The following is a 15,819-nucleotide window of genomic DNA, read 5'->3' on the forward strand; positions in this document are numbered from 1 at the left end:
AACGACTAGTTTCGCCCTGCTTTCCCCTCGCACTGGCTGCGGCCAGGATGGCATTTCACATGGGCCCAGAAATTCTTGCTGGCGGCTCCGGCTGGGCAGGGACCAAGCAAGAGGCACCGCTGATGTGCCTCTGTGTGTTCACTGGGGTCCGGGTGGAGAACCTACCCAGCCTAGACGCTCCCCGGGGAGCTGGTGCCACAGAACTGAGCACGCTGGAGACGGAGAAGACACTGCTCAGTCGGCATTGGGAATCGCTGCCACACCTTTCCTCCACAGCTAAAGCATGCTCTGGGCAGTCAGACCTGATGCAGCTGAAGAGGCCGTTGCAAGGAGGCTTGTGACAAAGACTCCCGTTATCACCTGGACAGCGACGGCCCTCGCCTCTTCGACGGAGTCCGTTCCTTCTGGGAGCTTTACCCTGTGCAAAGTTGCCACTAAATGGCCTGTTGAACAAGTGCTGCGTCTGTGAGTGCCTGTGCATCACTTCGTCGGGGAACACAGGCATAGTGCGCTGACTGCTCGGCTCTACAGACTCAGGGAGCACTTTGCAGAAGAGCTGATGCGGTGGGCTCTGGTTTCACTGATTCTGTAGCTGAGGCTCTCCTACTTGTCCGTGCTCCTGCGCTGGGGCAAGCGGCATAATTTGTCACCCTCCACAGCTGTGCACTTGTCTGTGTGCCGTAGGGAGGCCGAAGCGGCTTCCTTGGGAGCCATATGCAAAGCAAGCCCTGGGAGCCTGACAGCGTTGCCCTTGGGCGACCCCAGTGAGGCGGGTATCCCGCTGTCGGAGTGGGGAGCCCTTTGCACAGCGGACAAGTGACACGGCTGCAGAGCAGGGCTCTGGCTGCTCTGGCTCCCGTACGAGCACGAGACTCATTCGCCGCACCCTCTCATGACCTGCGAGCTCAGGTTCCCACCACTTTAAGGAGGGAGACTTAGCACGGGCAGCAAGGTTAAAGAAAGCTTTTGAGATGTCTCCAGTTCAAAGCATGCACTTGTGCAGTACATGGCCCGTTTATAAGAAGCAGTGGCCTGACGGCAGCTGTGTGGCAGAAGATTTTTGCCCTGCTCTCCTTTTTCACTCTAAAGGCCATGGCGGCCATTTGACATGGACCGAGAAACTCCCAGGCAGCTCCAGCTGGGCAGGGAGCAAGCGAGACGCACCGCTGATGCGCCTCCGTGTACTCACTGGGGTCCAGGCGGAGAATCTGCCCGTCCCAGACACTCCCCAGGGAGCTGGTAGCGCAGAACTGAAGATGCTGGGCACGGAGAAGACGGTGCTCTATTGGCAGCGGGCGTTGCCCCCTGGGAAATCTCCACCCTTGGGAAACGTCTCTTTGGAAGCAATGTCCTCTCGCAGTGGCACAGCAGGAACAGAGATCCTGCCATGGACAGGCCCCGTCCCGCCGCCAGGGTATACGCCACCACCCACCTATCGGTGTGACGAAGGCACCAAGAGCACACCCATGTCCACGAGCACGGAGGTCAGCATCAAGGGAGCTGATCCCATCTCACGGGATTGCATTTCAAGGAGCAAAGCATCCACGGGTCACGTCACCCGATGTGATCTTTGGTAAGGGTTTGGGGGGCCTCTGCCTGCTTTGGAAAGGGAGGCCCTGGGAGCCCTGTCCGCGCGGGTGGGTCTGTACTTTGTGGGTGTGGGGGGCCTTAGCTGCCTGGGGCTGCTGTGAGTTGCTGAGCCGGGGTGGGGCCGAAGGGCGGGGCTGGCCGGTGGGCGTGCCTGTGATGCGCTCTGGCGCCTGTGACGAGTCACAATGGGGGCGGTTATCAGGGGCGCCAGCAGGCAGCGCTGCCCCAGTACGGCCTGGGCCAGCGGTGAGTGCCCACGCAGGCGGAGGCTGGGCTGGACGAGGGCCGGGGCAGAAACACGGGCCCCGGCACGGTGGGTTGTCACCCTGCATCGAGGGCCCAGCCGCTCACGCGAGCGCCTTGGGCAGGGCACGGAGTCTCTACCGCCGCCGGGGCTGGGCGCAGGCCTTGCTGCCTCCCAGCTGCCTCGCACCCTCTCCTACGTGCCGCCAGCCCCCTGCAGCTCCCATCCCTGCTCCCCCCACCGCCAGCTCCCTCCCTTGCAGCCCCACTGAACCCCTTCTCTCCCTCCTCCTGCAGGCCATGGCTGCCACAAAATTCCTCCTCTGGCTTGTGCAAAGCATCTTTCTGAACCTGCTGATGGTCGGTGATGAGCTGGATGAGGCCACGCGCGAGCGCATGCAGCAGCGTGCGGAGCAGCTGAGCCAGGAGATGGCTCGGCTGCTGCAGGAGCTGGAGCAGAGGAGCCAGGAGCAGAGGAGGCAGGAGCCGACGGCCCAGGAGCAGAGCGGCTTTTCCTGGGGAGCCCTGCTCTTTGCTGCCTTGCAGCAGTGGCAGTTCTGGGCCATTGCTGGAGTCCTGGTCCTGCTCTTGGGGCTCTGCTGGCGGTCTGGCGGTGGAGGAAGAGGAGCCGTCAGCCAGCCAGCCAGCAGCAGCGACGAGGAGAGCTCCAGCAGCGACAGGGAGCAGGTAGAGGTGGAGGAGGAAGACGACGACGATGATGCAGATTACCTGGGAAGGTTTTTTGAGGAGCACATACAGTGGCCAGTTCAGAACCTGGCCACAGAGTGCCAGGTGGTGAAGGACTTGGTGGGCGACCTCCTCCGTGTCCTCCAAGTGCTCTTGTCAAATAGTTTCTTCCCAGTGCTGCAACCAGCCATCGGGGTGGGCAGCGCCTTCGAAGGCTGGAGTCCCGATGAGAAAGGCATCATCTACCGTCTGCTCGTGCCCCTGCGGCCTCCCCGTGGGCACACCTTCCACCTGGAGCTGGGCACGGCAGGGGAGATGCCAGCGAGGAACTTCTGCATCCACGTGGAGCTGGTGTGCACCTGCACAAGGGAGCAGCTGGCGGAGAACACGCTGTGCTTCCTCCACCACCCCAAAGAGGACCTGAGGAGGAATCAGGACCCCAGTCTCCTACGCACCCTCTGCACCGGCTCCTACCTAGATGCGGAGAAAACTGCCCGCTGCTTCCAGCAGCTGGTGAAAGCCGCCTGGGTGGTTTTGCCCGAGTCGTCCAACCACCGTCTAAGGGTGCTGCCCTCCAGCCGCTCCTGCAAATTCCAGGTGACAAAAGACGGCAAAAGAAGTCTCTTAATTGAGATGATACTCGGGGTGCAGCAAGGCGACTCGGGCATCTTCCTGAGCAGCCAGACTACAGAGGCCGTCTCCACCCCAAGCACGATGTGGTCGGAGAGCTACGCTGTGGCAGAGGTGAAGTTCTTCAGGCATATGGCCAGGCACGCCCCACGTGACAGCTTCCACCTCAAATGCCTGCAGCTCTGTGCCCGCATCCTGGTGGGCACAAGCTTTTCCACCTATACCTTGAAGACAGTTGTGATGCACCTCCTGACCACCCTACCCCTGTCAGGCTGGCGCAGGAGGGATTTCCTGCTGCGGCTGCAGGATATCATGCAGTACCTGCGCTGCTGCCTGGAGGAGAAACGCCTCGACCACTTCTTCTTTGGCAACGAGAGGGTGCCTGAGGAGATCGTCTTGCCCCCAGCCTTCCAAGCAGCTGAGCCACTCAACCTCTTCCAGAGCCTGGCGCAGGATCCAGCCACCTACGCCGAGGCACTGCGCGAGTTCGATGAGCTGCAAGATCGGCTCACAAGACTGCTGATCTACGGCTGCTGAAAGAGGTCTTCACGCACAGAGCTGTGTTTCAGGGCCTGACAGCTGACGACGGACAAGGACCTCATACCGCAGGGAAAACAAGGCCAGAACGCGGAACACAGAGAGGAAAGGGCAAACCCTGCGCAGCAGCCCTCTGCCAAGAGCGGCAGTGGTCTCCCCTCGATGCTGTCCCCAGCACAGCAGCCGCTGACAGCTACAGTGGCGACAACGACTAGTTTCGCCCTGCTTTCCCCTCGCACTGGCTGCGGCCAGGATGGCATTTCACATGGGCCCAGAAATTCTTGCTGGCGGCTCCGGCTGGGCAGGGACCAAGCAAGAGGCACCGCTGATGTGCCTCTGTGTGTTCACTGGGGTCCGGGTGGAGAACCTACCCAGCCTAGACGCTCCCCGGGGAGCTGGTGCCACAGAACTGAGCACACAGGATACAGAGAAGACACTGCTCAGTCGGCATTGGGAATCGCTGCCACACCTTTCCTCCACAGCTAAAGCACGCTCTGGGCAGTCAGACCTGATGCAGCTGAAGAGGCCGTTGCAAGGAGGCTTGTGACAAAGACTCCCGTTACCACCTGGACAGCGACGGCCCTCGCCTCTTCGACGGAGTCCGTTCCTTCTGGGAGCTTTACCCTGTGCGAAGTTGCCACTAAATGGCCTGTTGAACAAGTGCTGCGTCTGTGAGCGCCTGTGCATCACTTTGTCGGGGAACACAGGCATAGTGCGCTGACTGCTCGGCTCTACAGACTCAGGGAGCACTTTGCAGAAGAGCTGATGCGGTGGGCTCTGGTTTCACTGATTCTGTAGCTGAGGCTCTCCTACTTGTCCGTGCTCCTGCGCTGGGGCAAGCGGCATAATTTGTCACCCTCCACAGCTGTGCACATTGTCTGTGTGCCGTAGGGAGGCCAAAGCGGCTTCCTTGGGAGCCATATGCAAAGCAAGCCCTGGGAGCCTGACAGCGTTGCCCTTGGGCGACCCCAGTGAGGCGGGTATCCCGCTGTCGGAGTGGGGAGCCCTTTGCACAGCGGACAAGTGACACGGCTGCAGAGCAGGCCTCTGGCTGCTCTGGCTCCCGTATGAGCACGAGACTCATTCGCCGCACCCTCTCATGACCTGCGAGCTCAGGTTCCCACCACTTTAAGGAGGGAGACTTAGCACGGGCAGCAAGGTTAAAGAAAGCTTTTGAGATGTCTCCAGTTCAAAGCATGCACTTGTGCAGTACATGGCCCGTTTATAAGAAGCAGTGGCCTGACGGCAGCTGTGTGGCAGAAGATTTTTGCCCTGCTCTCCTTTTTCACTCTAAAGGCCATGGCGGCCATTTGACATGGACCGAGAAACTCCCAGGCAGCTCCAGCTGGGCAGGGAGCAAGCGAGACGCACCGCTGATGCGCCTCCGTGTACTCACTGGGGTCCAGGCGGAGAATCTGCCCGTCCCAGACACTCCCCAGGGAGCTGGTAGCGCAGAACTGAAGATGCTGGGCACGGAGAAGACGGTGCTCTATTGGCAGCGGGCGTTGCCCCCTGGGAAATCTCCACCCTTGGGAAACGTCTCTTTGGAAGCAATGTCCTCTCGCAGTGGCACAGCAGGAACAGAGATCCTGCCATGGACAGGCCCCGTCCCGCCGCCAGGGTATACGCCACCACCCACCTATCGGTGTGACGAAGGCACCAAGAGCACACCCATGTCCACGAGCACGGAGGTCAGCATCAAGGGAGCTGATCCCATCTCACGGGATTGCATTTCAAGGAGCAAAGCATCCACGGGTCACGTCACCCGATGTGATCTTTGGTAAGGGTTTGGGGGGCCTCTGCCTGCTTTGGAAAGGGAGGCCCTGGGAGCCCTGTCCGCGCGGGTGGGTCTGTACTTTGTGGGTGTGGGGGGCCTTAGCTGCCTGGGGCTGCTGTGAGTCGCTGAGCCGGGGTGGGGCCGAAGGGCGGGGCTGGCCGGTGGGCGTGCCTGTGATGCGCTCTGGCGCCTGTGACGAGTCACAATGGGGGCGGTTATCAGGGGCGCCAGCAGGCAGCGCTGCCCCAGTACGGCCTGGGCCAGCGGTGAGTGCCCGCGCAGGCGGAGGCTGGGCTGGACGAGGGCCGGGGCAGAAACACGGGCCCCGGCACGGTGGGTTGTCACCCTGCATCGAGGGCCCAGCCGCTCACGCGAGCGCCTTGGGCAGGGCACGGAGTCTCTACCGCCGCCGGGGCTGGGCGCAGGCCTTACTGCCTCCCAGCTGCCTCGCACCCTCTCCTACGTGCCGCCAGCTCCCTGCAGCTCCCATCCCTGCTCCCCCCACCGCCAGCTCCCTCCCTTGCAGCCCCACTGAACCCCTTCTCTCCCTCCTCCTGCAGGCCATGGCTGCCACAAAATTCCTCCTCTGGCTTGTGCAAAGCATCTTTCTGAACCTGCTCATGGTCGGTGATGAGCTGGATGAGGCCACGCGCGAGCGCATGCAGCAGCGTGCGGAGCAGCTGAGCCAGGAGATGGCTCGGCTGCTGCAGGAGCTGGAGCAGAGGAGCCAGGAGCAGAGGAGGCAGGAGCCGATGGCCCAGGAGCAGAGCGGCTTTTCCTGGGGAGCCCTGCTCTTTGCTGCCTTGCAGCAGTGGCAGTTCTGGGCCATTGCTGGAGTCCTGGTCCTGCTCTTGGGGCTCTGCTGGCGGTCTGGCGGTGGAGGAAGAGGAGCCGTCAGCCAGCCAGCCAGCAGCAGCGACGAGGAGAGCTCCAGCAGCGACAGGGAGCAGGTAGAGGTGGAGGAGGAAGACGACGACGATGATGCAGATTACCTGGGAAGGTTTTTTGAGGAGCACATACAGTGGCCAGTTCAGAACCTGGCCACAGAGTGCCAGGTGGTGAAGGACTTGGTGGGCGACCTCCTCCGTGTCCTCCAAGTGCTCTTGTCAAATAGTTTCTTCCCAGTGCTGCAACCAGCCATCGGGGTGGGCAGCGCCTTCGAAGGCTGGAGTCCCGATGAGAAAGGCATCATCTACCGTCTGCTCGTGCCCCTGCGGCCTCCCCGTGGGCACACCTTCCACCTGGAGCTGGGCACGGCAGGGGAGATGCCAGCGAGGAACTTCTGCATCCACGTGGAGCTGGTGTGCACCTGCACAAGGGAGCAGCTGGCGGAGAACACGCTGTGCTTCCTCCACCACCCCAAAGAGGACCTGAGGAGGAATCAGGACCCCAGTCTCCTACGCACCCTCTGCACCGGCTCCTACCTAGATGCGGAGAAAACTGCCCGCTGCTTCCAGCAGCTGGTGAAAGCCGCCTGGGTGGTTTTGCCCGAGTCGTCCAACCACCGTCTAAGGGTGCTGCCCTCCAGCCGCTCCTGCAAATTCCAGGTGACAAAAGACGGCAAAAGAAGTCTCTTAATTGAGATGATACTCGGGGTGCAGCAAGGCGACTCGGGCATCTTCCTGAGCAGCCAGACTACAGAGGCCGTCTCCACCCCAAGCACGATGTGGTCGGAGAGCTACGCTGTGGCAGAGGTGAAGTTCTTCAGGCATATGGCCAGGCACGCCCCACGTGACAGCTTCCACCTCAAATGCCTGCAGCTCTGTGCCCGCATCCTGGTGGGCACAAGCTTTTCCACCTATACCTTGAAGACAGTTGTGATGCACCTCCTGACCACCCTACCCCTGTCAGGCTGGCGCAGGAGGGATTTCCTGCTGCGGCTGCAGGATATCATGCAGTACCTGCGCTGCTGCCTGCAGGAGAAACGCCTCGACCACTTCTTCTTTGGCAACGAGAGGGTGCCTGAGGAGATCGTCTTGCCCCCAGCCTTCCAAGCAGCTGAGCCACTCAACCTCTTCCAGAGCCTGGCGCAGGATCCAGCCACCTACGCCGAGGCACTGCGCGAGTTCGATGAGCTGCAAGATCGGCTCACAAGACTGCTGATCTACGGCTGCTGAAGGAGGTCTTCACGCACAGAGCTGTGTTTCAGGGCCTGACAGCTGACGACGGACAAGGACCTCATACCGCAGGGAAAACAAGGCCAGAACGCGGAACACAGAGAGGAAAGGGCAAACCCTGCGCAGCAGCCCTCTGCCAAGAGCGGCAGTGGTCTCCCCTCGATGCTGTCCCCAGCACAGCAGCCGCTGACAGCTACAGTGGCGACAACGACTAGTTTCGCCCTGCTTTCCCCTCGCACTGGCTGCGGCCAGGATGGCATTTCACATGGGCCCAGAAATTCTTGCTGGCGGCTCCGGCTGGGCAGGGACCAAGCAAGAGGCACCGCTGATGTGCCTCTGTGTGTTCACTGGGGTCCGGGTGGAGAACCTACCCAGCCTAGACGCTCCCCGGGGAGCTGGTGCCACAGAACTGAGCACGCTGGAGACGGAGAAGACACTGCTCAGTCGGCATTGGGAATCGCTGCCACACCTTTCCTTCACAGCTAAAGCACGCTCTGGGCAGTCAGACCTGATGCAGCTGAAGAGGCCGTTGCAAGGAGGCTTGTGACAAAGACTCCCGTTACCACCTGGACAGCGACGGCCCTCGCCTCTTCGACGGAGTCCGTTCCTTCTGGGAGCTTTACCCTGTGCGAAGTTGCCACTAAATGGCCTGTTGAACAAGTGCTGCGTCTGTGAGCGCCTGTGCATCACTTTGTCGGGGAACACAGGCATAGTGCGCTGACTGCTCGGCTCTACAGACTCAGGGAGCACTTTGCAGAAGAGCTGATGCGGTGGGCTCTGGTTTCACTGATTCTGTAGCTGAGGCTCTCCTACTTGTCCGTGCTCCTGCGCTGGGGCAAGCGGCATAATTTGTCACCCTCCACAGCTGTGCACATTGTCTGTGTGCCGTAGGGAGGCCGAAGCGGCTTCCTTGGGAGCCATATGCAAAGCAAGCCCTGGGAGCCTGACAGCGTTGCCCTTGGGCGACCCCAGTGAGGCGGGTATCCCGCTGTCGGAGTGGGGAGCCCTTTGCACAGCGGACAAGTGACACGGCTGCAGAGCAGGGCTCTGGCTGCTCTGGCTCCCGTACGAGCACGAGACTCATTCGCCGCACCCTCTCATGACCTGCGAGCTCAGGTTCCCACCACTTTAAGGAGGGAGACTTAGCACGGGCAGCAAGGTTAAAGAAAGCTTTTGAGATGTCTCCAGTTCAAAGCATGCACTTGTGCAGTACATGGCCCGTTTATAAGAAGCAGTGGCCTGACGGCAGCTGTGTGGCAGAAGATTTTTGCCCTGCTCTCCTTTTTCACTCTAAAGGCCATGGCGGCCATTTGACATGGACCGAGAAACTCCCAGGCAGCTCCGGCTGGGCAGGGAGCAAGCGAGACGCACCGCTGATGCGCCTCCGTGTACTCACTGGGGTCCAGGCGGAGAATCTGCCCGTCCCAGACACTCCCCAGGGAGCTGGTAGCGCAGAACTGAAGATGCTGGGCACGGAGAAGACGGTGCTCTATTGGCAGCGGGCGTTGCCCCCTGGGAAATCTCCACCCTTGGGAAACGTCTCTTTGGAAGCAATGTCCTCTCGCAGTGGCACAGCAGGAACAGAGATCCTGCCATGGACAGGCCCCGTCCCGCCGCCAGGGTATACGCCACCACCCACCTATCGGTGTGACGAAGGCACCAAGAGCACACCCATGTCCACGAGCACGGAGGTCAGCATCAAGGGAGCTGATCCCATCTCACGGGATTGCATTTCAAGGAGCAAAGCATCCACGGGTCACGTCACCCGATGTGATCTTTGGTAAGGGTTTGGGGGGCCTCTGCCTGCTTTGGAAAGGGAGGCCCTGGGAGCCCTGTCCGCGCGGGTGGGTCTGTACTTTGTGGGTGTGGGGGGCCTTAGCTGCCTGGGGCTGCTGTGAGTTGCTGAGCCGGGGTGGGGCCGAAGGGCGGGGCTGGCCGGTGGGCGTGCCTGTGATGCGCTCTGGCGCCTGTGACGAGTCACAATGGGGGCGGTTATCAGGGGCGCCAGCAGGCAGCGCTGCCCCAGTACGGCCTGGGCCAGCGGTGAGTGCCCACGCAGGCGGAGGCTGGGCTGGACGAGGGCCGGGGCAGAAACACGGGCCCCGGCACGGTGGGTTGTCACCCTGCATCGAGGGCCCAGCCGCTCACGCGAGCGCCTTGGGCAGGGCACGGAGTCTCTACCGCCGCCGGGGCTGGGCGCAGGCCTTGCTGCCTCCCAGCTGCCTCGCACCCTCTCCTACGTGCCGCCAGCCCCCTGCAGCTCCCATCCCTGCTCCCCCCACCGCCAGCTCCCTCCCTTGCAGCCCCACTGAACCCCTTCTCTCCCTCCTCCTGCAGGCCATGGCTGCCACAAAATTCCTCCTCTGGCTTGTGCAAAGCATCTTTCTGAACCTGCTGATGGTCGGTGATGAGCTGGATGAGGCCACGCGCGAGCGCATGCAGCAGCGTGCGGAGCAGCTGAGCCAGGAGATGGCTCGGCTGCTGCAGGAGCTGGAGCAGAGGAGCCAGGAGCAGAGGAGGCAGGAGCCGACGGCCCAGGAGCAGAGCGGCTTTTCCTGGGGAGCCCTGCTCTTTGCTGCCTTGCAGCAGTGGCAGTTCTGGGCCATTGCTGGAGTCCTGGTCCTGCTCTTGGGGCTCTGCTGGCGGTCTGGCGGTGGAGGAAGAGGAGCCGTCAGCCAGCCAGCCAGCAGCAGCGACGAGGAGAGCTCCAGCAGCGACAGGGAGCAGGTAGAGGTGGAGGAGGAAGACGACGACGATGATGCAGATTACCTGGGAAGGTTTTTTGAGGAGCACATACAGTGGCCAGTTCAGAACCTGGCCACAGAGTGCCAGGTGGTGAAGGACTTGGTGGGCAACCTCCTCCGTGTCCTCCAAGTGCTCTTGTCAAATAGTTTCTTCCCAGTGCTGCAACCAGCCATCGGGGTGGGCAGCGCCTTCGAAGGCTGGAGTCCCGATGAGAAAGGCATCATCTACCGTCTGCTCGTGCCCCTGCGGCCTCCCCGTGGGCACACCTTCCACCTGGAGCTGGGCACGGCAGGGGAGATGCCAGCGAGGAACTTCTGCATCCACGTGGAGCTGGTGTGCACCTGCACAAGGGAGCAGCTGGCGGAGAACACGCTGTGCTTCCTCCACCACCCCAAAGAGGACCTGAGGAGGAATCAGGACCCCAGTCTCCTACGCACCCTCTGCACCGGCTCCTACCTAGATGCGGAGAAAACTGCCCGCTGCTTCCAGCAGCTGGTGAAAGCCGCCTGGGTGGTTTTGCCCGAGTCGTCCAACCACCGTCTAAGGGTGCTGCCCTCCAGCCGCTCCTGCAAATTCCAGGTGACAAAAGACGGCAAAAGAAGTCTCTTAATTGAGATGATACTCGGGGTGCAGCAAGGCGACTCGGGCATCTTCCTGAGCAGCCAGACTACAGAGGCCGTCTCCACCCCAAGCACGATGTGGTCGGAGAGCTACGCTGTGGCAGAGGTGAAGTTCTTCAGGCATATGGCCAGGCACGCCCCACGTGACAGCTTCCACCTCAAATGCCTGCAGCTCTGTGCCCGCATCCTGGTGGGCACAAGCTTTTCCACCTATACCTTGAAGACAGTTGTGATGCACCTCCTGACCACCCTACCCCTGTCAGGCTGGCGCAGGAGGGATTTCCTGCTGCGGCTGCAGGATATCATGCAGTACCTGCGCTGCTGCCTGCAGGAGAAACGCCTCGACCACTTCTTCTTTGGCAACGAGAGGGTGCCTGAGGAGATCGTCTTGCCCCCAGCCTTCCAAGCAGCTGAGCCACTCAACCTCTTCCAGAGCCTGGCGCAGGATCCAGCCACCTACGCCGAGGCACTGCGCGAGTTCGATGAGCTGCAAGATCGGCTCACAAGACTGCTGATCTACGGCTGCTGAAAGAGGTCTTCACGCACAGAGCTGTGTTTCAGGGCATGACAGCTGACGACGGACAAGGACCTCATACCGCAGGGAAAACAAGGCCAGAACGCGGAACACAGAGAGGAAAGGGCAAACCCTGCGCAGCAGCCCTCTGCCAAGAGCGGCAGTGGTCTCCCCTCGATGCTGTCCCCAGCACAGCAGCCGCTGACAGCTACAGTGGCGACAACGACTAGTTTCGCCCTGCTTTCCCCTCGCACTGGCTGCGGCCAGGATGGCATTTCACATGGGCCCAGAAATTCTTGCTGGCGGCTCCGGCTGGGCAGGGACCAAGCAAGAGGCACCGCTGATGTGCCTCTGTGTGTTCACTGGGGTCCGGGTGGAGAACCTACCCAGCCTAGACGCTCCCCGGGGAGCTGGTGCCACAGAACTGAGCACACAGGATACAGAGAAGACACTGCTCAGTCGGCATTGGGAATCGCTGCCACACCTTTCCTCCACAGCTAAAGCATGCTCTGGGCAGTCAGACCTGATGCAGCTGAAGAGGCCGTTGCAAGGAGGCTTGTGACAAAGACTCCCGTTATCACCTGGACAGCGACGGCCCTCGCCTCTTCGACGGAGTCCGTTCCTTCTGGGAGCTTTACCCTGTGCAAAGTTGCCACTAAATGGCCTGTTGAACAAGTGCTGCGTCTGTGAGTGCCTGTGCATCACTTCGTCGGGGAACACAGGCATAGTGCGCTGACTGCTCGGCTCTACAGACTCAGGGAGCACTTTGCAGAAGAGCTGATGCGGTGGGCTCTGGTTTCACTGATTCTGTAGCTGAGGCTCTCCTACTTGTCCGTGCTCCTGCGCTGGGGCAAGCGGCATAATTTGTCACCCTCCACAGCTGTGCACATTGTCTGTGTGCCGTAGGGAGGCCGAAGCGGCTTCCTTGGGAGCCATATGCAAAGCAAGCCCTGGGAGCCTGACAGCGTTGCCCTTGGGCGACCCCAGTGAGGCGGGTATCCCGCTGTCGGAGTGGGGAGCCCTTTGCACAGCGGACAAGTGACACGGCTGCAGAGCAGGGCTCTGGCTGCTCTGGCTCCCGTACGAGCACGAGACTCATTCGCCGCACCCTCTCATGACCTGCGAGCTCAGGTTCCCACCACTTTAAGGAGGGAGACTTAGCACGGGCAGCAAGGTTAAAGAAAGCTTTTGAGATGTCTCCAGTTCAAAGCATGCACTTGTGCAGTACATGGCCCGTTTATAAGAAGCAGTGGCCTGACGGCAGCTGTGTGGCAGAAGATTTTTGCCCTGCTCTCCTTTTTCACTCTAAAGGCCATGGCGGCCATTTGACATGGACCGAGAAACTCCCAGGCAGCTCCAGCTGGGCAGGGAGCAAGCGAGACGCACCGCTGATGCGCCTCCGTGTACTCACTGGGGTCCAGGCGGAGAATCTGCCCGTCCCAGACACTCCCCAGGGAGCTGGTAGCGCAGAACTGAAGATGCTGGGCACGGAGAAGACGGTGCTCTATTGGCAGCGGGCGTTGCCCCCTGGGAAATCTCCACCCTTGGGAAACGTCTCTTTGGAAGCAATGTCCTCTCGCAGTGGCACAGCAGGAACAGAGATCCTGCCATGGACAGGCCCCGTCCCGCCGCCAGGGTATACGCCACCACCCACCTATCGGTGTGACGAAGGCACCAAGAGCACACCCATGTCCACGAGCACGGAGGTCAGCATCAAGGGAGCTGATCCCATCTCACGGGATTGCATTTCAAGGAGCAAAGCATCCACGGGTCACGTCACCCGATGTGATCTTTGGTAAGGGTTTGGGGGGCCTCTGCCTGCTTTGGAAAGGGAGGCCCTGGGAGCCCTGTCCGCGCGGGTGGGTCTGTACTTTGTGGGTGTGGGGGGCCTTAGCTGCCTGGGGCTGCTGTGAGTTGCTGAGCCGGGGTGGGGCCGAAGGGCGGGGCTGGCCGGTGGGCGTGCCTGTGATGCGCTCTGGCGCCTGTGACGAGTCACAATGGGGGCGGTTATCAGGGGCGCCAGCAGGCAGCGCTGCCCCAGTACGGCCTGGGCCAGCGGTGAGTGCCCACGCAGGCGGAGGCTGGGCTGGACGAGGGCCGGGGCAGAAACACGGGCCCCGGCACGGTGGGTTGTCACCCTGCATCGAGGGCCCAGCCGCTCACGCGAGCGCCTTGGGCAGGGCACGGAGTCTCTACCGCCGCCGGGGCTGGGCGCAGGCCTTGCTGCCTCCCAGCTGCCTCGCACCCTCTCCTACGTGCCGCCAGCCCCCTGCAGCTCCCATCCCTGCTCCCCCCACCGCCAGCTCCCTCCCTTGCAGCCCCACTGAACCCCTTCTCTCCCTCCTCCTGCAGGCCATGGCTGCCACAAAATTCCTCCTCTGGCTTGTGCAAAGCATCTTTCTGAACCTGCTGATGGTCGGTGATGAGCTGGATGAGGCCACGCGCGAGCGCATGCAGCAGCGTGCGGAGCAGCTGAGCCAGGAGATGGCTCGGCTGCTGCAGGAGCTGGAGCAGAGGAGCCAGGAGCAGAGGAGGCAGGAGCCGACGGCCCAGGAGCAGAGCGGCTTTTCCTGGGGAGCCCTGCTCTTTGCTGCCTTGCAGCAGTGGCAGTTCTGGGCCATTGCTGGAGTCCTGGTCCTGCTCTTGGGGCTCTGCTGGCGGTCTGGCGGTGGAGGAAGAGGAGCCGTCAGCCAGCCAGCCAGCAGCAGCGACGAGGAGAGCTCCAGCAGCGACAGGGAGCAGGTAGAGGTGGAGGAGGAAGACGACGACGATGATGCAGATTACCTGGGAAGGTTTTTTGAGGAGCACATACAGTGGCCAGTTCAGAACCTGGCCACAGAGTGCCAGGTGGTGAAGGACTTGGTGGGCGACCTCCTCCGTGTCCTCCAAGTGCTCTTGTCAAATAGTTTCTTCCCAGTGCTGCAACCAGCCATCGGGGTGGGCAGCGCCTTCGAAGGCTGGAGTCCCGATGAGAAAGGCATCATCTACCGTCTGCTCGTGCCCCTGCGGCCTCCCCGTGGGCACACCTTCCACCTGGAGCTGGGCACGGCAGGGGAGATGCCAGCGAGGAACTTCTGCATCCACGTGGAGCTGGTGTGCACCTGCACAAGGGAGCAGCTGGCGGAGAACACGCTGTGCTTCCTCCACCACCCCAAAGAGGACCTGAGGAGGAATCAGGACCCCAGTCTCCTACGCACCCTCTGCACCGGCTCCTACCTAGATGCGGAGAAAACTGCCCGCTGCTTCCAGCAGCTGGTGAAAGCCGCCTGGGTGGTTTTGCCCGAGTCGTCCAACCACCGTCTAAGGGTGCTGCCCTCCAGCCGCTCCTGCAAATTCCAGGTGACAAAAGACGGCAAAAGAAGTCTCTTAATTGAGATGATACTCGGGGTGCAGCAAGGCGACTCGGGCATCTTCCTGAGCAGCCAGACTACAGAGGCCGTCTCCACCCCAAGCACGATGTGGTCGGAGACCTACGCTGTGGCAGAGGTGAAGTTCTTCAGGCATATGGCCAGGCACGCCCCACGTGACAGCTTCCACCTCAAATGCCTGCAGCTCTGTGCCCGCATCCTGGTGGGCACAAGCTTTTCCACCTATACCTTGAAGACAGTTGTGATGCACCTCCTGACCACCCTACCCCTGTCAGGCTGGCGCAGGAGGGATTTCCTGCTGCGGCTGCAGGATATCATGCAGTACCTGCGCTGCTGCCTGGAGGAGAAACGCCTCGACCACTTCTTCTTTGGCAACGAGAGGGTGCCTGAGGAGATCGTCTTGCCCCCAGCCTTCCAAGCAGCTGAGCCACTCAACCTCTTCCAGAGCCTGGCGCAGGATCCAGCCACCTACGCCGAGGCACTGCGCGAGTTCGATGAGCTGCAAGATCGGCTCACAAGACTGCTGATCTACGGCTGCTGAAAGAGGTCTTCACGCACAGAGCTGTGTTTCAGGGCATGACAGCTGACGACGGACAAGGACCTCATACCGCAGGGAAAACAAGGCCAGAACGCGGAACACAGAGAGGAAAGGGCAAACCCTGCGCAGCAGCCCTCTGCCAAGAGCGGCAGTGGTCTCCCCTCGATGCTGTCCCCAGCACAGCAGCCGCTGACAGCTACAGTGGCGACAACGACTAGTTTCGCCCTGCTTTCCCCTCGCACTGGCTGCGGCCAGGATGGCATTTCACATGGGCCCAGAAATTCTTGCTGGCGGCTCCGGCTGGGCAGGGACCAAGCAAGAGGCACCGCTGATGTGCCTCTGTGTGTTCACTGGGGTCCGGGTGGAGAACCTACCCAGCCTAGACGCTCCCCGGGGAGCTGGTGCCACAGAACTGAGCACACAGGATACAGAGAAGACACTGCTCAGTCGGCA

The 15,819-nt window shown here is 61.4% G+C and overlaps 4 protein-coding genes across 4 annotated transcripts; all 4 read left to right on the forward strand.

The window, feature by feature from the left end:
• Nucleotides 1-2,133: 2,133 nt before the first annotated feature.
• LOC309603785 (inositol 1,4,5-trisphosphate receptor-interacting protein-like 1) lies at nt 2,134-3,687 on the forward strand (the record flags this gene model as incomplete). Its single annotated transcript, XM_082338693.1, has 1 exon — nt 2,134-3,687. One exon carries the CDS (start codon nt 2,134-2,136, stop codon nt 3,685-3,687), a length of 1,554 nt encoding a protein of 517 aa, XP_082194819.1.
• A 2,340-nt stretch (nt 3,688-6,027) lies between these two features.
• Nucleotides 6,028-7,581, forward strand: LOC309603786 (inositol 1,4,5-trisphosphate receptor-interacting protein-like 1; the record flags this gene model as incomplete). The annotated part of the gene is made up of 1 exon (XM_082338694.1): nt 6,028-7,581. The coding sequence occupies one exon, from the start codon at nt 6,028-6,030 to the stop codon at nt 7,579-7,581; it is 1,554 nt and encodes a 517-aa protein (XP_082194820.1).
• A 2,340-nt stretch (nt 7,582-9,921) lies between these two features.
• On the forward strand, nt 9,922-11,475 carry LOC309603787 (inositol 1,4,5-trisphosphate receptor-interacting protein-like 1; the record flags this gene model as incomplete). The annotated part of the gene is made up of 1 exon (XM_082338695.1): nt 9,922-11,475. The coding sequence occupies one exon, from the start codon at nt 9,922-9,924 to the stop codon at nt 11,473-11,475; it is 1,554 nt and encodes a 517-aa protein (XP_082194821.1).
• Nucleotides 11,476-13,815: 2,340 nt separating this feature from the next.
• Nucleotides 13,816-15,369, forward strand: LOC309603788 (inositol 1,4,5-trisphosphate receptor-interacting protein-like 1; the record flags this gene model as incomplete). The annotated part of the gene is made up of 1 exon (XM_082338696.1): nt 13,816-15,369. One exon carries the CDS (start codon nt 13,816-13,818, stop codon nt 15,367-15,369), a length of 1,554 nt encoding a protein of 517 aa, XP_082194822.1.
• Between the last annotated feature and the right edge of the window lie 450 nt (nt 15,370-15,819).

The sequence above is a fragment of the Platalea leucorodia genome (assembly GCF_965183815.1).
Source record: "Platalea leucorodia genome assembly, contig: HAP1_HAP1_SCAFFOLD_202, whole genome shotgun sequence".
NCBI classification, from domain to species: domain Eukaryota; kingdom Metazoa; phylum Chordata; class Aves; order Pelecaniformes; family Threskiornithidae; genus Platalea; species Platalea leucorodia.